The 26,887-nt window shown below is 45.1% G+C and overlaps 1 protein-coding gene across 2 annotated transcripts in view; it reads left to right on the top strand.

Annotated features, from left to right (window-relative positions):
- The first annotated feature begins 328 nt into the window (after positions 1 to 328).
- The window catches only part of LOC115395298 (serine/threonine-protein phosphatase 2A 55 kDa regulatory subunit B beta isoform), a 41,455-nt gene continuing 14,896 nt past the window's right edge, over positions 329 to 26,887 (top strand). Inside the window, exon 1 of one of the 2 annotated variants that reach the window (XM_030100773.1) lies at positions 329 to 712. In XM_030100773.1, the coding sequence (XP_029956633.1) occupies positions 634 to 712 (79 nt within the window). In that variant the 5' untranslated portion in view covers positions 329 to 633. Of the gene's footprint in view, positions 713 to 21,322; positions 21,703 to 26,887 lie in introns of those variants that run through there. The other variant, XM_030100780.1, reaches the window with a different exon arrangement.

The following is a 26,887-nucleotide window of genomic DNA, read 5'->3' as shown; positions in this document are numbered from 1 at the left end:
ATGAATCATCAAGTTCTGCTCTGTTCGTCACACTCCATATCTCTATTTATATTCATCTCAAAGGTTAAACAACCACTACCAGTAATATACGCAACTGTGCATCATTAAACGATCCATGGCGTACCTTAATTTGGAGCCTTTGAATTATATTATAGACTAAAATAAAGACGATGTTTATGTCATCTGATTGATCAGCTTCATCTTCCATAGGGTTGTCTGTATTTTTTTTTAATTTTTTTTTTTAATTTTTATCTTTTTAAATAAAGGGACACACAAACATGACGAGGGGTGTTTACGCCAGCAGACCACACAAACATTGACCTCCCCTCCGTGAGGACAGAACCGAGCCCCCGTCCTGCTCACGCGGCGGAGGGAACTACCGTCAGGGGAGGCGGAGGCGCGCTGACACCGAGCGCTGTTTGCTCCCCGGGCGGCGCGCACTTGTACCGGAGCCTGCCTGCCTGTCTGCGAAAAAAAGTGATGCTGTCATAGCCCCCTGCGCCGCGGACGGAGAGCCTCTTTCCCCTCCCGCACCTCCCCTGGATCCTCTCTGGCTGGCTGTCGCGGCAGCAGTGCGGATGTGGAGCCAGCAACGCAGCGCTCTTCAGCCGTCGGCAAGCACCGGAGAAGAAGATGAAATGTTTTTCCCGTTATCTCCCGTACCTCTTCCGCCCTCCGAGCACTATCCTGTCCTCCACTTGCCACACCGAAGGTAGGGTGGGACCCCGGGGGGGCTTCCACGGGGCTGTGAGTTGCTTACTTTGTGCGTGTGACATGAATGTTGGGGCTGCTCGTCTGTCCCTCACGCATACAGTGGACATGTGCAGAAGTTGGACCGGCCAGTAAACAGTGTTGGCCTCCCGTGGCACGTTTCAGATGTGCCATGAAGTTTTTTGGGGCCATTCTTAAATGCGAAGAGGGAACGGACGTAATGATCTGCGGTGCAAACTACAGAAAGCCCCCCAGGCTGTGTGTGTGACTGTGACTGTCTTAAAGAGTCCCATTCTCACCTCTTTAAAGCTGTCAGGCCTGGAGCATGCCAAGAGGGAAAGTCAGTTTGTGGAGTTGCATGACAAGTACTGCTTCCCATGCAGCCCTCAGTCCGGGAGACTCATTCATTTCACCAATTCATTCTTTACTAAAGATGCCCCACAGAAGACATCTGGCTTAATTCACTCAGCTCAGAGTGAGGAGTCACATGCTCCATACAGAGTTATTTCCTCAGAGTTTTACAGAGTTGAAATGTTCAACTGACCAGCTGTTGTGGCAATAAATGGCTTCATACACTGGCTGGTCAATTCATCCTGCTGATTGTGCTGTCAGAGGCAGCCCAAGAGGCTCTGAGTGTTTGTATAACCAGCCATTTACTAGGTCATAATGTGGAGACCGAGGCATTGCATTATTTAGCTTTGCATGGTTGCCCTCCTTCCTGTGTGTGCTCTGCCCTCAGCCCTCTGGCACAGGAGGGAAGATAGTGTGGTACAGTGTACAGTGCAGCATGCAGTGGTCACTGGCAGTGACTGTAGAGCTGCCCTATATACCATCAATCTTCATAAAGAAGGACAGAGAAATACTCCACTCACTCATTCACTCATTTGTGAATTATTCCGCTTCATGACATCCTTTGCCCTTCACTCCTTAAACTCTTACTCCTTGTCTATTCCCTTTCAGCAACTCTCCCTCCCTCTTTTGAGCAGTTTTGACATCCAGTGCTTTTAAATTATGATCAAAGTGATATGTTTGATATGGAAAATGTCAAAGTGCGGGTGTGAAAATATTGCATAAATGTAAAATATGAAAAGAAGAGTTGGAAATGATGCAAAGACGTGAGTGACAGCATAAAAGCATAAAGTGAAACACCAGGAGAAAGCTATATAAATAAATCAAATTAATTTTTTCTTTTTCAGGCTTAAACCAGAAGTGTCAGACATATTACCACATTATAAAACAGATCCCCCACAGGGTCCAGTCAGGCAGTGCAAACTATAGAAATTTCTAATAATACATCAATTAAACTTTTTCAATAAATATAACTATTATCCCTGATTTGTTGCACTGTATTAGTAAGATTATCCTACATAACACAGCAGTGAGAGCAAGGAATTAACAGTCGACTGCAGCAAGGTGCTGCTACCAACGGAAGAGACATTATTCCTATATATAGCAGGAGCATTACATCAATGCTATGAGGCCCAGCTGATGAAAACATGCATGCTTGAAGGCTGCAGAAATCAAGTGTTGTGAGAAGCGGAATGCTTCTTACTGGACAAATCTGAAAATCTGAGGTTGATCAAATCTGATTTTATCACAATCAAATTCAAGGTGCAGTCGTTTTCTGTACTTCTCTGAACTGAAACAAAAGCAAGAATTTTGAGCTGTCGGCATTTGAAGGCTGTTATGCATCGATTTCACTGGTGTGGCCTCACTGGACTCAGACAAGGCTGGATGAGGTTCTACAGTGAAATGAGCTTGTCAGCCATTGCTTGAAGAAATGTGCATTTGTGAAGAAAAAAGACCTGCAGCTCGTCAAAAACGATCAATTCAAAAATTAAAATGTATCAACCAAAGTGTCACAAGAAGAACTAATCGCTGAAATATGACAATCCAGCTTTCAGCTTGATGTTTAAAGTCTATTAGTGTATAATGAATAACATGTGAGAGATTTCTCTGGTGTCATGGTGTAATCAATTGTAGTGGAACGTCCTTATCTTAATCAAATCATACCAACTGAATTCTTTCAGCTGGATGTTCGGAGGTGAACAAGCAGCCTTTTTGGTGACTTGACGCCCTCTCTAAGCTCGCTTTCTCTCGATTCCTCGGCCTGAGATAAAGGAATGGCTTAATAGAGGAAGTGATAGATCACAAAAACATGGAGCTGTGATGCTCCAGCCAGAGTAACATGATCCATGAGCTCACGCTGCTCCCAGCGTGGAGAAATAGGGAAGAGTCGTACACGGAGTGCAGAACCGAGAGATGTGGAATCTCATGTGCTGGAGGCCAGCAGGGTGCGATGACACAGCGGATGACCTTGGTAATGTGATGTGTATAATAAACACAGGGTGTCTTCTCCGTGCGCCGTGGATAAACGGACGGCTCCGCCTGCCGATTGGCCGATTGGCATTTGTTTGCCCTGTACGAGAGCCGGTGTTTGCACATCCACATTGTGACCTTGTTCCTGTGTTTTGCCCTTCCAGTGGGCCTGCTGGTCTTGAGGAAGCCGAGCACTGCAGCAGTGTAGTCCTCCTTCCTGTCCACTCCAGCCGAGCAGGGTTCACCCCGGGGAAGATGAGTGTGCAGTTACCATGTTAGTGGAAAATACATTATATAAGCCCTGCACTGGGCTGTGTGTGTGGTTGTGCGTGCGGGTGCGTGTGTGTTTGTGTGTGTTTTTATGTTCTCTTTATTTATCTGGGCCATTGTGGGCAGTTGTGTGCCAGCATCACTCAGATTCACCTGGGTCCTCTCTCTGAGGGATTCACAGCCAGCTTTTGTCTGTCACTGTTGTTGCCCCCTTCTGTAAGGTTGCGTGTGTCTCTTAGTGGCTTTTTTTTTTTCCTATGCCACCCCCCTCCAACGTTTTCTTTTCCTCCAATTTCACATCCGTCTGTCACTTGCTTTGTGACGGATTAGGTCTTAAAGTTCTGCGATGGGTGTATATGTGTGTCTCCACTCGCTGCTGTTTTGTGTTGAAGTCAGGGAAAAATGTGCGTCCTCGACTGACACCTCGCCACATCGCATGAAGCCATCAATCAGCCTCAATCGTCCTGCATCGGTTCTCCTACTTCATGTTGCTGTAGCATCCGAGCAAACCTCTCTGATACGTTATTTGATGAATGTGACAAGAAAAAGCAGATAAGGGTTTTTTTTTTCTTGTAGAATAGATTTATGACAAATCTTTGTGGATACTTGTGTCATATAAGTGTATTTGTGTGCTTTGCATTTTTCTGCACCTGGTGTTTTATTCATAGGAGGAGCTGTGAGCTTTTTGTGGCAAAGGCCTGAGGGGGAACTTCTGTCAGTTCTCCGGCAAAATGTGACACTCATTCGGCGGATCGGAGACGAGGAACACGAGATCATAGGTTGGGCTGTGTCGGTCTTATCCTGACAGACACTCAGTTCACAGCCCAGAACGATCCTCGTAATCGTCCTGTCCTTGTCTGCCGCTGAGGACAAACACCCCACGTACTCATGTACTGATATAATTCACACACTTAAGCATGTGACTGCTCTGTTTTCAGTTTGGTCAGCTTTTAAAAAAGGAGCCTGCGCTTAAAGAGATAGGCTACTCCCGTAATTAATGCTGCTTTCCCATAAAAGCCATTACTTACTTGCCAAAACTGTAGATCCTACACACACCATGCCGCATTTCAGAAGTGTTCTTCACGTTTAATGTTTGCCTCATAGGCAATAAGCTTGAAGTTTCCTGCCTGAGCTGCAGTAACAACAGTCCGGTCACTGTGACGTGATCAGGCTTAGTTCTGCTGACTTAAGAAAGCTTACCCATAAACAGTGCAGACAGTGTGCTGTGTAATATACTACGCATCCCGTTTTTAGCACTTTTTATAGGCTGAACGGTAGTCATGTGAAAACAGCCGTTCGCTCTGTCTGTCTCTTCTTCTCTGTCTGCTTGCCTTCAGGGCTTTTCTGCTGCAGACGTTGTAGTGTAGTTTTGAGAAAAGGGGCTTTTCCCGGCTGGAAAAGAATTAAATAGTAAAGGTAGAGTTTGTATTCTGTCTTTTGGAAAGGAATAGTCAAGTGAATTTGAGTAAAATGATATATGATTGCCACAATCCGAGCAGTTTAGAGATAAAGCTTTTGACATGTTGGATGGAGATGGAGCTGCCAGGTAAGAGGAGAGGAAGAAGATCTTTCCTGAAGTAAAGGAGGGGATGGAGAAGGTGGGCATAACAGCAGAGGAGGCAGAGGATATGCTGAAAGAAAAACAGATGATCCACTGTGGTGACGTTTGAAATGAGCAGCCCATAGACAGAGATTGTCAAAGAGTTGAGCAAAGTGCATGTTATTTGTTTGCTTGTTTTTGAAACTATCCCTGAAAGCTCGTGAGGTTGCATTTCCAGTAATCAAATATTATTTCATCAAGGCACCACATGATGATATGCAGTCTGCTTGTAATGATGGAGTGATGTACCCGTCTGCGCGGTAGCCTTTGCTGTCTTTCAGCCGATTGTTTTGGTTTTGACTCCATGACTTTGGCCCACTTTCTCTCCCCTTATCAGTAACATTTCCAGCTGCAGCTACTTCAAGCGCAAAATAAGATAAGGCTCACTGAAAACTGCTCAACAACAGGCCCGGGAAGTTAGCGGCCCGCCGGTGAAGTGGGCCACGCGGTGGTTAAAAGAACCTGGTATTTATGTATCATTACGCTCACATTGATGGATATTTACTGCTTGCAGATGACTGGATTTCAACACTCCCATCTCACTCTGAGGCCTTTAAGAAGGACCAAGTAACGTTTAATCACTTTCAGATGACTTGAGAGATGCTGGAGTTGTTTTATGTTTTGAGTGAGTTTAGTTGGATTCATAGTGGCGATATTACAGATGATTTATAGCTACAGCTGGTCAGAGACCGACAGAATTGACTCCTTTATGTTTTAACTGCATTGTAACAAGACATATTTATACCCTTTTGTGTCCGTTGCCCTTTGCTAAGTGTTTTGGGTGAAGCTAATTAGACAATATATCAGAGGCTTTAAAAATGTGGAGCAGGTTTCTCCCTGGGTAGACAACAACAGGAAATCTCGCGATCCATGGGATTCCTTTTCGCTAATATGTGATTTAAAATTTTAAGAAGTATGCATGATTTAAAAATAAATGTAAGAAAAACTTATTGGCAAGACAGACCTTTCTTTAGAACTGAATTTACTGTAAGTATAACGGAGAGATCTGGTCTTTATTGATCAGTTTAAACTTCTTAAGTTATTATAAAGGTGCTATGAAGCATGTGAGTTTTGTGAGTTGAGCACCTCTGCTCCACAGTATCTGTATTTCTAACAGATCATTGCAGTGCAGTTCGTACCCTCATTTGTTTAACAAAGGCATATACAATAGCAGTGACATGAATTGCAATGGAATGAAGCCATTGAAAAGCAAATGGCCTGTCATGCTCGGTGTTTTAAATGGAAAGTTAATTGGATGCTGAGGAATATTTATGCTAAAATGGAAGATTGGTTCCCAGCAGTTTCCCTCTTCATTAAGCCATCGATCTGTCTTATGTACAGCTTTATGAAGTGGTTTCATCAGAGGAGACGACTGCAGGAATCCCCACAGTAAGACGCATGCATGCACAGGGAGAATATGCAAACTCCATGCAGAAAGGCCCAAAAGTTCATGCTCAAACCAGGAGTATTTTGATATGATTTTCTATTAAATGTTCACAGTAAAGAGACATACAGTATACTCACAGGCTCTCTGATAATCATAATGAAAGAAACTAAATACGTTTCTCTGGAAGAATCAACCAAAAACTTACGTACTTGTGAAAAGTTAAGCAGCAATATTTATCAATCAAAAGGCAAATGTCAGAAAATTCCTCATATTCCTCCTCCTGAGCTGGAACTGAGGAGCCGATGGGAACCGAGACGTTCTCCTCCTCAGCGAGATGAAAACACTAACATATCAGTGTCGTTCTCACACAGCACTCAGCCACAATCTCACTTTACCACAAACACTTCCTGCCAGCTTTTCACAGAGAGCGTGCATGGAAACAAGGGAAGAAGTGAGCAATTACAGCAGTGCTGAGACTTTCCTCACTCCTGTTCCCTCACAGGAGGCGGCGTATCATTACAGCAAACAGTGACGCAAGTCTCTTTGTCTTTTACTCTTTTTTTTTTTCTCCTTTAAATCAGTTTTGTGTAGAAGTGAAATGCGTGTGACATGAGTCTCAGAGTTTTGAACCCCCTCTGTTTAAGAGCATCGACCAGGCCCCTGTTGGGAGCTCAAGCCAGACAAAAAGGCTCCTTATCAAGCCGGGCTGCCGGGCCTTTGCTCCGGCTGACAGACTGCAGCAGAGACACAGCTACTATTGGGATTGGGGTATATATAGAACATCAGGATAGGCTTCCTCTTCCTCTCTGCCCCCCCCCCCCCCCCCATCCACCCATCTGTCTCCGTGGGTTTATGAGAGGTCCTGATGGGTTGAGTGAGACAGGTTACTGTAAACAGATTCACAATGCTGCAGTCAAATTAGTTGATGAACTCTTTACTAAAAATCCCAACATCTTATTTGTAATTCAGTTAATCTGTAATAATACTGAGGCAGATGATAAACAACCTATAGGTGACATTATTGCAGTAAAAAATGGTTTAAATGCTGTTGTCCTAGCCTCACATTTAGAATCCACCATCCATCCATGCTAAAGTTTAACAAGTGGTATACCCAGGTGGCACACTTGGATGGCAGTCGTCTTTTGTTTGCACTGAAACCTTTTGTAGTCGTGAAGAACAGCCTAGCTCAGATGAAACTTTAATGAGAATAAGCAGCAGCGGCGAGGAGGATATGGAACTTATTAGAAGAGAACATGGCAAAGCAGACAATAAACCAAAGCATGTACACACATACTTGATAGAATGAAATTGAATTGGAAAAGCAGTTTTTCTTTCTAGCTTTCGGTTGATGAACTCAGTGTGTGTGCAGTCATTACCTCGTGCATGTGCACAGATGCAAACATCCACAGTGGTAGTTTCAGCCTCTTGTATTGGTTGCAGCTGCAGGTCAGAGATAAAAGCACTGATTAGATACGTAAGGGGTGGTGTCATCCTCATTTTAGTTTAGGCATCACGTGCTGCAAGATGTAAACTAAGGTGGGCCAGACCAGCAGAATGACTGTTTATTTGCAAAACTTTAACATGCAAAATTATGCTAGCCATGCCTTTTGTTGCAAAACACAGTGATGGTGCTTGGTTTCTGCATTCCTGAACCAACTTTAACAGTTTTGATCCACAACAAAAGATCTGTGGTTGCTAATGAAATTGTTTATTTATGATTATGCCCCGTTTCCACTCCCCCCCCCCCTCAGTGGCCAAAAAAGAATCAGTTTATACAGGTTCAAATAAAAGCAGCAGAAATGAACACATCTGGCGCATGGCAGGTGGCGTCGTTAGACGGGTATTAGAGCTGATTGGATAGCTCTGTGGGGATATACATCTGAAACTAAAAGCTGACAATCACTTCTCCACAGCGCATCCACGGTACACGCACTGGGAAGTAAAATGGTAAAAACACAAGCGGGCTGTTTTTAAGCGCTCTCCCGCTATACTTTTTGGGTGTAAAATCAATGTGCAACACCCTCCTTTGGTGGGAATTGTGGTGTGCTGCAGATAAGTGCTCCAGGCCTCAGATGTGGCTTTCTTTTTTGGGTCTGTTGAAGTTCTCCTGCCAGAGCTTTGCACGCACTTAATAATAATTACATGGACAGAAAAGAAGAGTTGATGGATAATAATCCTGCCTACTCTCTGGACACAGGACAGGCTCTGTGTTCTCAGCTGCTTGTAAAGCCCGAACCCAACTGTACCCACAGGAGCAGTGGCCGTCATCCAGCTGGATCTCGGTTTAGGTGTCTTTTTATAGTTTCCCAGCATAGTTTTTCAATATTCCTCTGGAAATAGCCGTCCACTGTTGCAGAGTCATCACAGTGGCGCTGTTGAGTGAGATGGTCGATATGAGGATCAAACACCTACAGCTCGTCTGGAGCAGAGGTGGCTCCTGGTGGAGGATGGTTTCAGGCAGTTATTGTGTTTTTTTTATGTGTGAGAAGAACCGATGTACAGAGTAGAGTATTGTGTCTGCGTGCTTGAGAGAAAGAAGATACGACATCAGCCCTCACGCTACATCCCAGAGAAAGCTTTTCCTGTTCTGACTGAATGGTGTTGTACACATAAGACATGACAATGGATAAATAATGCAGCCTAATGCCACTGTGCGAGACGGCAGACGGCAGCAGTACATGAAGTACCAGTCTGTCTCTCCCCACTTTCTCTGCTTCTCCCTCCACTCTGCCGCTCCACACACACACACAAAATACAAAACCCGCTAAACTCTGTGAATGGATGGTTGGTTGGCACCCGGTGTCGCATGATGAGTCATCAATCAGCGTGATTATTTATTTTATTTTGTTTTATTTCTGTGAAACACTGCATCTGCCTGCTGCACACTCACACTGATTCACACAGTGACACACACCTTATTTGTCCCTGCTGTTGTGCTGCAGAAGTTTGTGTTCGTCTGAGTAACCCTCATTAGTCACCAGCTCGGCCTCGCGCTCCAGCCTCCAAATTACCTGGAAGATTCAGAGAATAGTGCCTGGAGTCAGCGGGTAAAAACACAGTCCTGATACTTTCCCTTGTCAGAGGGCCATGTTTGTATAAAATTATTTTTCTTATTATCGTTTCACCTCAGTCACAGTAAATTTTCAGTGAGGATTCAGACATAGATGCATCCTGAAAGCCTGAAAGTTCCCTTTTTAATCCTGTAGAGGGTAATTATTCAAATGATATGCTGTCACATTTCGGTGCTGTTTCTACCTTTTACTTATGATAGTTTTGTAACATTTTTGAATCTGTATAACACACAGAATAACATTTAATCAAATTTATTGGAAAACTGTAGAATTGACCAAAGAGAGGCTGTATTTCACCATTTGTTGTTAAAGAATGTCTTAATAAGAACAAATTCTCACTTCAAAAAGCACAGTCTCAAGTACACATGCCGTCCTGACTGCTTCGCACAGTCTGTACCTTCTTTTAACTTTTAATCTAGTTTTTTCTCTTGTCCTATTTTGCCTTTTGTTTACTTCTGTTTCCTGTTTACTTTTTGACTTCTTTTTTTAATCTATTTGTTTTATTGCGCAACCTTGACGTGAATCAGAGCGCATTCCACAACATGTCCTATTTGTATAACCTGCGACACGTGACAAATAAACCTCTTTAATCCTGAAAACCTTTCGTAAATCTGCTGGTTCATCCTGAAGATTTCAAGTTGTTATCCTGCAAAAACTGCATCATTTTATGAACGGCTGTGTTCTATATCTGCCTAGTTAATGCAGAAGACATAATATATGGTCACTTTAAAGGCCAACATGCTTTTTAAAGTCTGGATGAGTCATAAAAATATAAAATATCACACATTATGAAAAAATCCTGTGTGTGTGTTAAATTTTAAAAGTTGGGAGTAATGAGGAAGTTAAATATGAATGTTGATTAGTGTGTAAAATATATGTGAAAATGAAACCTTGTGAAAGACTTATGGGACGCTGCGATGTCTTAAAACAAGGAGGAAAGTGGAAGAAACGCAACGGTCCATAATCCAGCGCTGTTTGTGTGTCCCGTTTCTTATTTATCTTTCAAATATTTTACATGAATTGCAGCATATTTTCTGCTGTTTGTTTATTAATTGTTTGGGTAAACAGTCCTGTTGAACAGCTTTGCGTCCTGGACCCTCACCAGATCTTTAATCCCACCATGACACCAGCGCCGTGCGCCGGGATTATCAAGACGTGACTGAATGACGGTCTCTAGGATCAGCGCTTCTTTTCTCATTTGCTCGACATATTTATGAAAGGAAAAAAAAAACAAAGTGATTCTTTCAAAACAACATAGTGTTTTTTAAGCATCTCTCATTATTGTTACACGTCGAATCTCCCTCCCATCAAGTTTCGGTAATTGAAAGAGGAAACACATTTAAATTGTTCTTCAGCACTGGTGTCAACATCGGATGCTCGAATATTGTGTGTGTGTGTGTGTGTGTGTGTGTGTGTGTGTGTGTGTGTGTGTGTGTGTTGTAGGCAGTTGTTGTTTTTTTTTAGTAGGCCTAATCATTTATTAATTTTAATGAAAATACAAAACTAAGATAAATCTTTATGACATAAATAATGTATTCATCAGAACATAAAAGTTTGTGACTTTTTGAATTTTCTCGTTCGTCACTTGACTTTATGTGAAGAGAGGGAATGTAAATTTCAGTCTCCACTCAGGTGACGCCCAAGCAGAGTTTTTTCCTTTGACCTGGCATCAAACTTTGACTGACTCAGTGTCTTTGTCTCCTGAACGTGGCAACAGAAACAGGTTTGTACCCATTTAGTCAAAATGAGCTTTGCCACTTTGTTTTCAACCTCGGCTCCCGGTGATTAATATTGATCCAGCCAAATGGCTCTCTGACCCACCTAGCATAAAATGGGCTTAGCGGCCTGGTGTGTGACAAAGTATAACTCTGAGCCTAAATTAGCTTTCCCACCAGAAGGCAATTTTACGCTTGGAAACGACACTCAGTAAGTATTTTTTAGGGTCTTGGTCCATCATTCCCAGACTGAAGCATTGATTTCCTTTTTTTTTTTTTTTAATGTCTTGTTTTCATTGAAATGACCGACACATTGGATCGAATCAGGTTTGCTCCCGGTGACATTTTCCTTAACCGGTTTTCCACTTTGGCAAAAGCTGCACGTGGACGTAAAGCAGCTCGGGCGAAGCAGCAGCTTTACAGCCATGACGATCGCTGCAGACATCGGGCTGTTTCTCACTGAACCCATCTGGTCCGTTTGAGTGTTGCTGAGTATGAGGGAGGCGGTCAGGCGGCGGAGGAGTGTGGGTGATGGATGGGGTGACGGCTTCAGGGGGAGGGGGGAGGGGGGGGGGGGGGCGATGAGAGTGCAGATTTTGGGGTGGAAAAGGATCTCTTTTACGGCAGGGTTGAGTCTCGAGCTTGGCTGTGACACACTGCTCTGCCTGTTTCCACACCAAGCTCCCAACCAGCTTCGACCAACCAAAGCCTCCGGACCCCCGGACCCCTTCCCTCGTCCCTGACGTTTTGGCTCGTCCCCATCTCCATCTCTCTGTGTCTCTTTCACCGCCTCCTTCCTCTGGCCCTCCGTTTCAGATTTTTCTTACCTTCGCTCGCTTCTCTCTGTTCTTGTCAGGCTTTTTTTTTTTTTTTTTTCTGCTTCCTTCCGGTAGTACAGAGGAGAGAGGGACCGGACCGGGGCCTCCAGGTTACCATGGTAACACTTTGTATCCTGATGCCATTAGTATTGACGGTGTGTCGCTGCACCAAGCTGTCCGGACAAAAGGGGCTGTTTACTGTTTACCCCAAACTTAAGCCATTCACCGAGAGATTAGTGTGTGTGATATAATACTGTTTGTCTGGGAGTTTAACACTGCGATGGGGATCAGACTGAATTGTAAAGCAACAGATGAGTAAAGCGTTTGATTGATGAAAAAGCTCTTAGAGTAAAAACAGCGTGGTCAGGTTTCAGGAGCTGGATGAGCACCAGAACGAGGCAAAGCATAGCGGAAATGGCTGTTTCACAAAACAGCAGTCCTCCCAGTCTGCTTTGCTCACTGTATGATTGCTGAAGCATGTCTGGGAAGCGCACCTCCCGGGCCTCGACTCTCCGTCTCGCCTCTCATTTCTCTGGCTGCTTCACTGGCTCGTCTGTCTGAGGAGACAGACGTCCCCTCGCTGCGACGCTCCCCCTCACAAATTCAGAGCGGGGTTTTCGTCTGCGTTGCTTGCGCAGCCAAGTGTGTAACTCCATACATCTGTGGCGAATGCTCAAATCGCCAGGTTGCTCCCGTGTCTCTTCGTCTCACAGCCCGATCAGCTCGGAGCTCTCCCGCTGGCCCTCAGCTGGCAGGTTCCAGGCGCTGTGCTGCCAGAGTAATTAGTTCTGCCTGCTTTCCAGGGCCAGGGGTGGACAAAATATGGATCCCATATTGATGCTGTCGCATCACATGAAGAGACGGGACATCTGCAGTGCTCATCCACGACTCCTGCGCAGACCCGTCACCTCTGCGTGACGCTGACGCTCCGATTGACATGGTGCTGTTGTAGTTCTTCGTGTAACTTGATGTTTAGATGGCAATAAGCTGCAGAAGGAAAACACTTCCTGTATTGATTGAAATGTGAATCCCGAGCCCTTTGTGCACACACGCACACGCGCACTCTTCCATTAAAGCCTTCATCCTAGCAGGAGAAACAGAAGGTGAAGCTGTGGTTGTTCATAGGCAGTGTTTGAGTTGGATTTTGTGATAACTTAAACTAGCTAGCTAATTTTATTGTTTGTGTGTATTTGTGTGTGACATTTCTGTCCTGATTTACGGAGATTGAATGGACCCAAACTGACACCTGTGGTACCATTATGAGGATCCAGAATTGAAGGATTTCCTTCAAAACAACAAGTTTCTCTCCAAATATATCGCACAAATGTGAGCCTATAAATATTCCAAAAACATTGATCTATTATAATTGTGTTTTCTTGTAGCTTGACACTGGTGTCAGCCTCCTGTAATTGTGTCAATTCTGCTTTGCATTGCTTTTGCTCTGACCAATTTATTCCCTTGAGGACACAGGAAACAATGCATCCCTCACCTTCAGGTCTGATGGGAACCTAACGCGAACAAAGGCAGGAACCTCCTTCATGTGGCTGCTATTGTGTGGGGGTGCACATGTGTGCACAGTGGAACATGCCAAGACTTTGTCCCAAAATGTGATGTATGAGAGCAGCACACTTATGTAGCTGAAGTGCTGTAATTATGTCTCAGGTTTTAACATGTAATCTTTGTTTTTGCCAGATGGTGGTGCTCTAAGATTATCTCCTTTACTGATGCAGCATCAGGCTCAGAAACCTGAAGAATGGCATGCTTCAGTTTCTCTTCTGTGTGCTTGCAGATAGATAGATAGATAGATAGATAGATAGATAGATGGATATTTTAACTCAGAATTATCAAATATATTGAATTCAGTGTATTTTTTCATTTCAATATCAAAATGTTATTTTCACATAAACAGTGGAAAGTGTGTTTGACAGACAGCCAGGATGATACACAGACAGATGGACAAACCACTTTTGCCAGGAAGTCCCCTCACGCACCCTCCTACATCAAAAATGGCAAATCCCCGAGGCTAGTTTGCAACAGAGAAGGCCTCACACCGGATCAATAAATTGAGCTCTAAAAATTAAGCCCTGTCCAAATGAGAAACTGACTGGTTGAGCTTATTGACATGTTTCTATTAAAGTGGTGGAGGTGGCAAAGAATTTATCATCGCAGCAGTAGAGGCTGATCCCACCTTAAGCTTCTGTGCGTGTGTGTGTGTGTGCGTGTGTGTGTGTTTGCGAAAGGAGTGTGGATGGACAGCTTGCCACCCTGTGGGCACCACAACTACAGACTATCTGTGATCCACGCTGGCAGCTGCTCTGCCAAATGGGATTTTCCTGGAGATTACAGCCTCTAAGTGTGACACGCTTGCATGTGTTTGTCTTTGTTGTTGACGGAGTGCGTGTGTGGACTATTGTAATAATGAAATGTGTGGGCTTTTTTTTTTGTCTATGTCAGTGAGTGTGTATGTGTGTATGTGTGTGTGTGTGTGTGTGGAGCTCTTGAGCCGAGGTGCACAGAGAACATGCTCTGTTGTCACATGGGGCTGGTTGAAACATGACTGAATGGCTGCAGGGGACCCTCTCTGGCAAGCAGCACCAGCAAGAGGGGAGGGGACGGTGTTCAGATATGGGGTCAGGCTTTTTCCACACTGCTGCTGTTCTTATTAGCGACGCTCTTGTTGAACAGACTTTAAATGCTCAATCTGTTGGTTACCTAAAGATGGCCAGAACAGAGGAGGACCATTATGACTCGCCCTGACTGTTCAATACTACAATTGACTTGTGTGTGAGATGACTCATTAGAGCTGATTAGTTTATTAGAAATTACATTTTCATCAATAAGAGGAAATGATTTTAAAAGAGAAAAATGTCCAAGATGTATGGATTAGTCACTTTTTTTTGTTAATTAAGCATGTCAATTTAGTTTCTCACAACTTACAAATATGATTTAGAAATATTTGAATGATATAATTATTAGCTGGCATGTTTTATAGATAGTGCATAGAATGATGCACAATAAAGGTAGTTGATATTTAATTTAATTAAAAAAAAATCCCCGTTGTCACATCTTGCTCACGTCTATAGTGCAACAGATTTTCTTTGAAAATTTCCATTTAAAACAGCTTTTATAAATTTGAATTTTACGACATGCTTTTCCTTCTTTGGTATTGATAAGCCACTATCCACCTTCCTGCCTGCTCTGCATGCAGAGCGCTGTCCGCGGTCCTGAAGATAAGCCGTGCATGGGGCCCCGGTCATGTACGGGGAGGTGGCTTTGTAGTCGCTCGCTAACCTGCTTAACCTACTTTCAACTGGCCGGTCTTTCATCTGTCCACAGAGAGGAAAGTGCTGGAGGATAAATATAGCGTACTTAATAACACACACAGTGTTCGTCCCAGCTTTCCAAGCCAGCACAGACAGTAACCCTGTTTTTCCTGTGCCTCATGATTCCGTTTTAGGGCGCACGGTTTCTCCATCCTTCCCCCTTAACGCACCGCCGATCATTTCACTAATGAAATCCAGCTTTAGTCCAGCATGAACTCCTCATGTTCGTCCCATTAACCCAACCGGTAGAAAATGTGTTGGGACATGCTTGAACCTTTATTGAGATGAATATGACTAAAATAATGACATTTTAAGATCTTAATTGTCCAATTACACGGACAGCTGTTGTGCTGCATTGCAATGCCAGTTCAATTGCAGTTTCCTAGCAACCAGAGAGGTACAATGCAATGATTTTCTGTTAAGTGGCATCATTTCCTCCTAGCAAGCCGAGACTCCATATTCACAAAACAAATCTAAACCTGCACTGTGCACATGCTCCTCCGCCTTAAGGCCAGTGTTTTGATTTCTTGTAACATTTGCAATGCAGCAGAAATGCTAAACGTGTGTTTTATGATATTGCGGTGTTTCATTTACATGCATATGGCCCATGTCGTGCATTTGTATATCTGTACATCCTCGAGGTGTGAATTGTGAAATAGCGGCGCTGCTGCAAACCGAATTATTTCACTTGATTAATTTTCATCTAAAATGCGCCGTCCTGTGCTAATCATTGTACATGCATTCTTTTCAATTAATTTATTATCAAGGGAAGCAGAGAGGGGGGAGGTTGGGGGAGGGGAAAGGAGAGTCAAGGGGGGGAAACAGAAAATCCAATCCTGCTGGTCCGAAGTCTCGGAGCAACGGAGCATTAGTCTCATCCTGATGTAATTGGAATGACACCCAGAGTAAAGCCTGCTGATTTAGGGACAGCCTCTAGGCTTGATTTAATACCCTCTACCAAAACTATACATCCATCTTTTTATCTTTCTCTTCTTCCCTCTCCCAGGCCCTCCTTTCTCCTCTGCATCCCTCCCCCACCCGGTCTCGCGCTCCGTTCATTCACCAGCCGCTGCCATGTATCTCCATCTGTAGTCTATTAGCAGAACAGTGGCGGCGTTTTATAATGTTTAAAGCCAGAAGGTTACACACTCGCAGTAGAGTGCGTAATTTCCAGCGTTTTACTTACTCCTTATGGCATTTACACGCTCAAGTGGCTGTGTTTTACTTTCACAGAGGTTGAGTTCTAATGCGGAGCACAAATATCTCCAGAGAAAAGTGCAACGACAGGGCGGAGTGAGAAGGTGTATCCAGGCCAGGGTGCTGCCTCCCTGGGGTTTGCTGCTGCTCCGTCCCCTGACAGATGGACTGCCGGGGCAATCCTATTACCCCTCATGTGTTTAGCTGCTCTTAATGCCAGGGTGGGTTGCATAGCTAATGGAAGGCCAATGAATGTTTGCAGGGAGAATGTTATGCTGCTGATTATAATCCTGATTTGTTTGATAACATGAAAAGGATCTGAAGCCAGCAGAAAAGCAGTAAGAATTATGACCATAAGGACTTTGTAGCTCAGCTGGTGCACTTTGATCCAGCTGGTCTCACTCAGAGATGTCATATCAAACCAGCCCAGCTACTACACAGGCTTTATCTTATGTTTGGTGTAAAGCAGCTTCCCTCCGACTGCAGCCTATATTTTCCCGTCCTTTTTTTTTTTTTTTGATTCATGAAAGATTTGAATTCAACTGAAAGCATTTTTTAATATAAGATGAACCTTTAAAAGAGACGAATAAGAAAAAAGTTGAAGCCTTACTGCTGTTTAAAACTAGTTTCTCTGTTGAGTTTTTACATCTGTGATAAACTTTGTGGCCTTGATGATCTAACTCTGGACCACATGGATTCATCTGCAATCAATTTTCCAGGTCCTGTTTGCATGTCTCGGCTCTTTGTTTTAAAAATGCGATTGTATCAAACCATAATGCTGTAAATCAATTAGCAATTATGGCAAGATTGGATTTTCAGCCTCGCTCGGAGGTGAAGGGTGGTCAGTGCTGGTCCATCAGCTCATCACTTAGTAAAGACTGAGGCATCTCGATAGCTGCTGAATGAATTGCGGAGACATTTTGAGCTTATTTATGTTCCCCAGAGGGTGAAATCTATTTTATTATTATGTCTTGAGGACTAGTTGGTGAATCGCAGTGAAATATTTGCACAGATTGTCATGGCACTCAGGGGAATGGTCTCACAGGCTGTGGGTGATACCTCGACCTATACTGCTGCCACAAGGACGTTTGAGTTGTGACTCGATACCTCAACATCCATGCATTTTTACAGTACTGTGTGTAATGAGGATACATCATTTGCATCTCTGAATGACTGATTTCTAACCTTTTTTTTTCCATAAGTCACCTCAGTTTGGCTCTAACCTTGGCTGTAGACCCTCCCCCATAGTTTATGATTTGTCAAGTAAAGCCCAAACGCTGGTTCACTCACATACATACAGCTTGGGAAAAGCATTAAGCCCCAGGTCTGACGTAGAGCACCTTAATATTGTTTTCTTTTAGATATGCTTTTGTCAATTTTTAAGCCTCAGAGTAGAGGAAGCCATGTCTTTTAGTTCAAAATCACTTCAGTGGTTTGCTTTATGAACCACAACCTTGCAAAGCTGATGACATTTCCTATTCTGGACCATAAATTTACAAGTCTCACGTTAACATGCCAAAATGAAATGGTGAATCAGATTTCCATATGACTTGCATCAGTCACACTGTGGCAATATAATAAAAACAGGACTTTCTTTTACAAACCTACACACAGGTGCTATTAAATTTACCCATGTGTAAAATTTCTACATTATGTAGCGGAGGCGTAAGCAATGAAGAAAAATAGGCCTTTACTAATGTGATATTGAAATCAGTTTCCTCATAAAGCTATATACAAATGATTGCACTTTCTTTATGTATTGAGTACATAAAATGATTAACTATGTGGAGCTCATATAGATTTTGGATTTACTTCGCCATAACCACATATTTCTTGGATTAACTGGACGAAAACACTCAATATCATAGCTTATTTACCCCAGACATTATGCAGTGATCAATATGCTATCGACTGCACTTTTCAGATATGAAGTAATTGCAGAGAAGGTATATAATTTTAGCTGTGCTGCTCAGTTGCCGTGCAGCCAAATATCTATGCTCCCTGTGAAGGTGCATGCACAACCACAAGCCTGCACGTTACTTGGTATGCAGGCGGCATCTTCGCCGTCTGTAGGCCTTTACCGGCATCCCCAGGTCAACCAATTACCACACATCAAGGAAGGCAATTGGGCATGACTAAAATATCATTGCCATGTGATTGTGTCCCTATGTTTGGTGCTGCTGGTGCCTAATTTAACCCACTTTGTCCATACGATTGAGGAGAATTGAGGACACGCTCTTCCAATTCTGGTGGCCCCCCGAGCATTTCCTTCCAAGTCAGACTCGCGGCAGCTGGGCTGTAGATGCGCTGTCACCGGTCCCTCACCCGGCGGAGTGGGAGATGGGGGGTAATGAGCGAGAGAACCGGGGTAGCGGTGGAGAACGTGTCGCTGGAGGTTTCGGAGGGCAGCATCAAACGAGCCGCGGGGTGCAGAAACTTCAGGTCTTTTGAGGTGCGCCTCCTGAACGCACATATCGACCTGCGATCACTCGTCGAGTCGTGTGAGATCACATTGTGAAGGGGTGGTGGGAGGCTGAATTTGAAATGTGGGTTAGGGGCAATCATGCACAGGGATTGGGACCGGGGCACGGCGGAGGGGGTGGAGAGCGATATTGGAGTGGCAGCATTGATCCCCGACTCTGGCTCCAAGCAGGCCTCTCCACTTATTCCTTCATTATACAGTCAAATATCTGTGCGCCTTTAACTGTCAGTGCCGCCCTTCATTTGTATGTGTCTGCCTCATAATTTTACCCTCACCTCCCAACAAAATCTGACAAAGCTAAGCCTCTCATCCGTGCAGCTTTACTCCACTAAACCCATTGTTTTCCTGATTCCATCTCATTTTAATTCGGGCTGCTCAGCTGTAACTTAGCTGGAGTCTTTGTGGAAGAGGAGCAGTGTGTCTTCCTTTTGTCCTCGCGGATTCCTGTTTAAATATTGATAGAGATGGGAAATGCCATTGACCACTCGGTTAGATCTAAGAGGGTCAAGGATGGCAGCATTTCTCTGCAGATTTCATTAGAGGAGCAGAGGACTGTAAATATAGAAACATGTGAAATCGGAGGTTCTCGCCGACGCTCCAGTAGCCTTCATTATCCCCCCGCATGGATAACACCACCTAATGTATTCCATCAGAGATGGAGGTTGGAGGGTGATGGGGTGTAAAATAGCATGAGTAGGAAGTCCCTGTTTTTTTTTTCGCCATGAGCATCCCACCTTCCTCACGGTCAGATCCCCATTAGGACAGGAGCCGAGGATTGGGTGTGCAAATGGTCGCATGGATTAGAGCGCTAATGCATTTAGGAGAGGGGGCTCCACAATCTCTTTATTGCCACTGCTGCTCTGTGTGCTGGGGCTCGTGCAGGGAAGATACTCAGTCCCTTTGTGGAATTGGAGAGATTTAGGGTAAAGTGAGTCGATAAGGGGCAGGGATGCAATGCACACTGATGCAGTGCACACACACACACACACACACACACACACACACACTGCACTCATCAAAGATTATGCTTGGACCACAAGTAGATGTTATTAAACTCAGCATGGAAATTTGATTTTTTTCAGAAAGAGGCGCAGACGGCTGCCTCGCTAATCTAATTAATCAGTGTCTGGGTTTCTTTCCTTTTTTTAAATTTCATCTTCTTGTGACCCTCTCTGTTCTCTCTGCTCTCTAGTTCCCTGTCGCCAGTCTTGATCTTTCTCCTTTGTCCTGATCTCTGCCCTAGTTCCTTTGATGATGCTTTTTGCCAAATGTTTGGACACAAATGTGCTTCCATGTCTCATAAAAATCTTTCTGAAAAGCTGCTGTTGGAAGATGTTTAAATGCACAGAACGAAGCTTGTAACCAAGGTGGAAAACATTCATTTTGAGGAGCCAGGTTAGCCCAAAATTCATCAGATCGGTTCAGTAACTTTGAGTCATGCTGTAGCCACTGCCAGGCTAAGGTCAGCTGTTGCTGTGTGAGGGCAGGATGCACCCTGGAAAGGTCAGCAGGTCATCACAGGGAAAACAGACCCATCCACTCACATTCACACCTACAAGGAGTTAAGAGTCACCAGCTGATCTGAGTTAGATGCTTTTTTTCCTTTGGGAGGGAACGGAAGTCCCTGATGGAAAAGCTAATCGTGCAGTAAAACCATGGAAATTCCACCTACAGGCATGTTGAGGGTGCGAACCACTCCACACATTGCCGGTTTAATCCCGCTGTTTGCATCAGTCCCAGCTTGATATGCATGTAACATCTAGATGTCTCTGCAGCAGCAGGGTGGAGGGACGGTGGTGCAGGATCTGCCAAGCTTAAGAGGCAACTTGTACCCAGACCATAAGGCATCTGCCGGCTTTACAGGCGCGAGCGTGGCTGGTGGTCATCATCAGGCGCTGTGCGAACTGATTTTCGGGTCTTTCTCTGGAGGTGAGGGCTGGCGGTGTTTTTTTTTTTTTTTTTTTTTTTTTTAAAGAGCCATCCGGCAGGCAGCAGGGAGGGGCAGGGCGCTCCTCTCTCCTCAGCTGAAGCGCAGCAGCAGCAGCAGCAGCAGCAGCAGCAGCAGCGGGGATCCACAGGACGGCTCTGCTCCGCTCTGCGCCATCCGGCACAGTGAGTCAGCTGAGCGGACAGACTCCGACACACGAGGGAAGGGACGGAGGAGAGAGAGGGGAGGACAGCCGAGATGCCGGGGACCGAAAGAGTCTGACATGGAGATGCTGAGGTGATCGGAGGAGGCTTGTTGACGCATAATCCCGCCCGCCCCGCTGGCGCTGGGAGGGGGGAATCTATCCTGCCGAAACTCAAATCCTCCAAAAGAGATTTACTGCGCGCTGCTGCTCCGGGTTCAACCTCCAGGAAGACGCTGATTTTTGACCGGCGGTGATACCGCTCGTGCTTTTACATCGTTTTTCATTCATTTGAATGGGATTTACAGGTGACTGTGTGACTTGTGTGCGCGCGCGGTGATCATCGGTCCATTAAGCGCTGCGTCCGATTCGACGCTGTCACTGCGTCGCGCGCGGCGGGGCTTGTCGGATGCGCTCTGAGGTGTGGACAGGACCTGCCAGTACATCGTCCCCATCGGCACAGGTATTTGATCGGGGATTGTGTTGATTACGCCGGAGATCTGGAGCCATGACAGGCCCCCCGCTGGTCCCACAGCCCGCCTGCTGACGGTACCGGGCATGATGGGAGCAGGTCTGCCGCGTTCAGGATCCCGAACCAGCCGATTCATCAATGGAGGAGGAGAGTGACACCCGGAAAATTAACAACAGCTTCCTTCGCGACCACAACTATGCAACCGAAGGTATGACGAGATGAAGGGGGAACGAGATTATTAGATTTCTGCAGTTTGCCGGCACTGCAAATAACCTAAGGCTGTAGCCAGAGGGGATGCTCCTATCACAGCACAAATAACTCACTGTCTATGAAGTGTCACATAAAATGTCACAGTTTACCTGGGATGGCCTGTTTGGATTTATAAAAAGCCATTTTAGGGCTGTATAATGATGGTACATGATCGTTTAAATCACATTTAGCCAAATTAAATACCCCAGAAGCTGTCACAGGGATATTAAAGGGACATTATGGCCATTTCCTGTGAAAATACAGCTTGTAATTACCACGTGTTGCCTTTAAGTGGACATAATGGGAAGGTTTCCTGTCAAGCCTATTTTAGAGTGACCATTCTGATGAGGTGATTCAGGGCTTTAATCCGTTTGGACTACATGCAACAGGGGAGGAAAGTCTCCTGTACAGCAGCCTCTATAGCTGAGTCCACACAGAACACGCCAAGCCGTTATTGAGGGATGAAAAATGTATTTTCTTTGTCCATTCTGTGTGTATTCTGTGTGTAAAAATAAATAATTTAAAAAATGGAATATGAAAAAGGAACATGGCCTAATTCCAGGAGGCAGCACAATGAAATATAGATCTGTCTCTCTCTCCCTCTCTCTCTCTCTCTCTCTCTCTCTCTCTCCCACACACACATTTTCTAGCTATCCATGCTCACAACCATGCTCTGAACAATAGCTTTTTTTTTCTCAAGCTCCATGCATGTGCTTCCTCCTCACTTCAACCACGCTTCAGTCTTCTGATTATCAACCTGTTAGCTGTTTGATGTACAATTATTCCCTTATGTTCCACCACTTAGCTCCACCTGGCCTCCACCAGCTCCTCACATCACCGATCACTCTAAAATAATACAGTCAAAATTGATCATCTTCCTTGTTACCACCTCGGTCCCCATTAAGTAATTATGCAGATTGCTTATGGACATTAACTGCTGCACTGGCATGAGTGAGATAAGCGAAGCATGGGCTACTGAGGGAGTTTCAGTGCAGCAGTTTAAATAAAACACACATTTTGTACAGACTAATGCAATCATGTAGTTGTGAAATGAAGTGCATTGCCTCTAAGTATTGAAATTTGCACATTTTCAGCAAAATATTCTTATAACTGGATGCCAATCATATGTTTTTAATTTTAAATGTGCTTAAAAGATAAACATCATCAGGCATTGGGCGGATCTGTATTGTTCAGTTTTAGCATAGCTTTTTTTTTGCAGTCAAGTCTGCTGTATAAATAGACTCTGCAACACAGGGAAAGCATTTCATTCTTTCACACCAGGCACATTTTCCACCCACTTACCATACGGTCCAGAAAAAAACCAACATAGAAACACATTTTCATCTGAAATATGATCGAGCGCTAAATTGAGCAGTAAAACGGTATATTCATGTAAATGGTCTGCACACAGTATGCTCTGCAAGGATGGAGGTTTGTTGGAGAGTGTGTGCGGCTGCAGGGTGGGTCACAGCTTCTTCTGGTTGCCATGGGCTCAAGTTACAGATGCCACTGCAGGCTGGAGGAGGGACAAAGTCAAGGCTGGCGAGAAGCAGCTTTTCTGCTCCTTGCAGATTTTTTTTTCTTTTTTTTCCTGCTCACATGCCGAAGGGAGCCATCATTTGCTCAGCTCCAGCACGTCGATGATTCCCTGTCACTGTTATGCACACAGGCGCTGGTTCACAGCAAGAGGAAGTGAATTGGGGGAGGTAGTGGGTGTGATGGATATCTTTGTTTGATGGGAGCACTGAGATGAATAAACAGGAGCGAATTTTGTCTTCGCTCTCGGTTCTTCTTTTCTCCACCGTGTCTCATTCATTAGATCAATAGAAAGTGGTTGAGAGTCACATATATTGTTAACTGTGTCTCCTTGAAGCAAAAAGACTGTCTAGTCTGAGGCCCATCTGTGCTTTTCAGACGTCTACTTTTGTTATGTTTTATGGGCGTAATTTACGAGCGATCGTCACACCTCATATATCACGAATGCGCGTCTTTTCACTCTCGCCGGTCTTGTCTGATAAGTGCCGTGCAGTTAGCGTGAAGCCAAAGATCATACGGACCAGTGTTGGGGTCCATCACCCGTCCTCATAAATTTACTAAAGTGCACATGTTCCATCAGGCCCAGTCTGTTCAGACCACACACACACACACACTCACACTCACACACACACTCACACAGGGGTCCTTGGTGAGTGGCAGAGCGCCGGTTGGGATTTCCCTGCGGCCGTGCTCGCCCACAACAGCAGGACACTTTAATGATGTCACATTTTCATGATGTCTCTTGGCCTGACCTTTGCTTCGCACCAATCCCACGCCTCGGCGGCTCTGCGCGTGGTTACACTGACTCCGTGCACTAATGCGTTCTGGTCACCCATGACCTGCCAGAAGTTATCAAATCCACATCAAGCTCAAAGCCAAACTTTCCAGAGACATCATCATCATCTAGAAGGAAGTAAATCGCATTGCGTTCTGATTTGCATGGAGCAGTCGCCTGCAGGTGACACATTAGTAATGATGATGATGGGACAGATGATTTGTGTCTCACTGTTGCTGTATGTGTGTGTGTTGAGTCACTGAACTGCTATGCTCCTTGGTCTCAGTTTATTTTCATAATGACCACCTTGGATGCCTCCATAATGGATGGAACTGTCAAATAGTGCCACACCGGCTTTAAAAATGTAAATAGCTTCCTTGCTGTGAGGCAGGACCTAACCTAACGTCTGCTTTGGTATTGATTTCTGGTCTTTCACAATTTAGTCACCGGAACAATGACCTAAAGATCTATTGGTAGGACATGTAATCCCTTCCTCCGCTCCCCGACCCTTTCTTCTCCGCCGTCGATCCTGAGCTCTCTGCTTGGCCGTTCTGCGACTGTTTGAAGCGAGTACATGCCTCGTGTGTGATGTGACCTCTCCAGCCCTACTGAATACTGATGCAGCACCGTCACAGAGAGCGCAGCGCCTTTATTGCTGCTGTTGATGAGAGTCGGGCCAAGCCCCATTGCCTGTGCCAAGGCAAACGGCCTGGGGCCACACTTTAGGACCCCGGCATGAAAAGACTTAGCCTACCATACCCTCAGGTCCCATCCATTATTCACTACGAAACACTCAAAACACAGAGCCCCGCCCTGCTTCGCCTCGCCTCGCCTCGTAGTGCAAGTAAGCTATAGCGTGTGTGTGTGTGTGTGTGTGTGTGTGTGTGTGTGTGTGTGTGTGTGTGTGTATGGGGGTGGTGGGAGCTTAATGGCAAGCTGTGAAGTTGGGGCGAGTCACACTCCTTCTTCAGCAGCTGCTTTCATCCCTTGATTAGCTTCTTATTAAGTCTGCAGCACCATGAAAATTTAATGAGAATTTATTAAAGAATACCCGTGGTGTTTGCTACTGTAGGATGATTGCAGGAACGTCCTATTTCTCAGCCTCGGTATGGCTCCCTGGTCAGTAGATGAGCCAGGGCTGTGGCAGAGGTGCTGTATGGGAGCCATTCGGGGAGCAGCTAGCCTTAAGGCTAGGCAGTGTTTGACCTTTCCGGACTCAGTAATGGGGTACATTTGTAAGTTTTGATAGCTAATTCCCGTGTCCTGTCGAGGAAGCGGCATCACTCGAAATCCTTCATGTTTCGGTGATAAGGTCACCGCAAGTACAGGATTTTTGGTGTGTGCAGCAGCCGACTAATCTTTGATTCACTTCAGCGTTGAAAACAAGAAGATGAAAGGGAGTGCAGCGAAGCAGCAGACAGACAGACAGAGCGAGCGTGTCAGCTTTTGTTTTGGAGGTGGATTATAATTCTACGCGTCCTACGCTTCCTCACCATCCCCCACCCCCCCCCGTATTTTCAATTTCTAAAAGAATACCAAATAACAGGCTTTGGGAATGATTTCTCTGGGTATTGGGCTTGCGGCGTGTTGAGGCTGAATGCGGATTGGGCTGACGCTCGCCGGCTCACCTCTCTGTCTGCTCTGTCCGTCCCGTGTTGTGTCTGCAGTCAGATGTGTGCCACGGCGAAGTGTTAATGAAGTGTGAGAAGTGAAGCAGTAACACGTCTCGCCCATTTCACCCTCGGCTCCCCGGAGTGTGGCTTTTACACAAACTCACACATACGAAGATACACGCACGAGAGGGTGCGCAGACACGCACATGCCAAAAAGAAATGCGCACGTACACACACTGCTTCGGTCTCAAGGGGCTGATCTTGGAGAAACCAGGTTAATTAGCTTGTTCACTCCAGATCTTACAAAGAGTCATGCTCTTCAGATGAAGAGCGCTGTATTGTGCTCTGCTGCTTTGTGTGCAGCTAATAAAGCCTAATAAACCCCTTAATCATATGGCGGGGTACCAGACCAGTGGGGAACGGGGGTTTATTCAAAACTTTGATTGATCTCCATTGTTGCTTGTGTAAAATGAAGTCGTTATCGGCCGCTTATTCAGCACAAAAATGGTCTTTCGTGTGAGCATAGCTGTTGGGGGAAGAATAGGAAGGCGCAGATACATTCTGGTGATTATCAGGGAGGGAACCAGATTGGCAGGAGGAAGCCAACGCGAGAACCATCTTGAATTATCCGCCGGCCTGAACCTTTGACGCAGGCGGCTCAGCACAAGTGCCATAATCCTCCCCACTCTGCGTCTTATGCTAACAAAGAGTTTGCACGACACCGTGTTGCTCACGTCCCTCCCTTTACCCGGAATTACTGGATGCTACTTATGCAACTAGCTTTCCATTCACCCAGACCATTTTCAGGTTTGTGTGTCTTACACAACCCCGATGTGCCACCAGATCAGGCTTCACTGTGTCTGTCTGTTGTTTCCACCCTGACAGGATTATGCGCTGTGGAGAGGTTAGCCAGGGTGCTCCTATTTTGGTCTTTGTGTCTGTTCCAACGTGTGTCTGTACAATCTTTTATTGAGCTATTTGGAGCAGCCAGCATTGCTCCCCAGACTTTCTACTCCACTTGCTAGCTCTCTTCTGTAACGTGTGAGCATGTCATGCTCCGGTGTCTATAAATACATCCAATATCCTCGTTTCCTTCCTGCTGCTCCATGTGTTCCTGGCTACACGAGTTTCATTCCAAAATCAATGCATATCTATGTTTCCATCCAATTGGTTCGGCCGCCGCCGCTATATTGCAGTGCTGAAGGGTGGTTATTGAAGAT

Source organism: Salarias fasciatus, chromosome 2 (genome assembly GCF_902148845.1).
Source record: "Salarias fasciatus chromosome 2, fSalaFa1.1, whole genome shotgun sequence".
NCBI classification, from domain to species: Eukaryota; Metazoa; Chordata; class Actinopteri; order Blenniiformes; family Blenniidae; genus Salarias; species Salarias fasciatus.
This window is presented reverse-complemented; position numbering and strand designations above follow the sequence as displayed.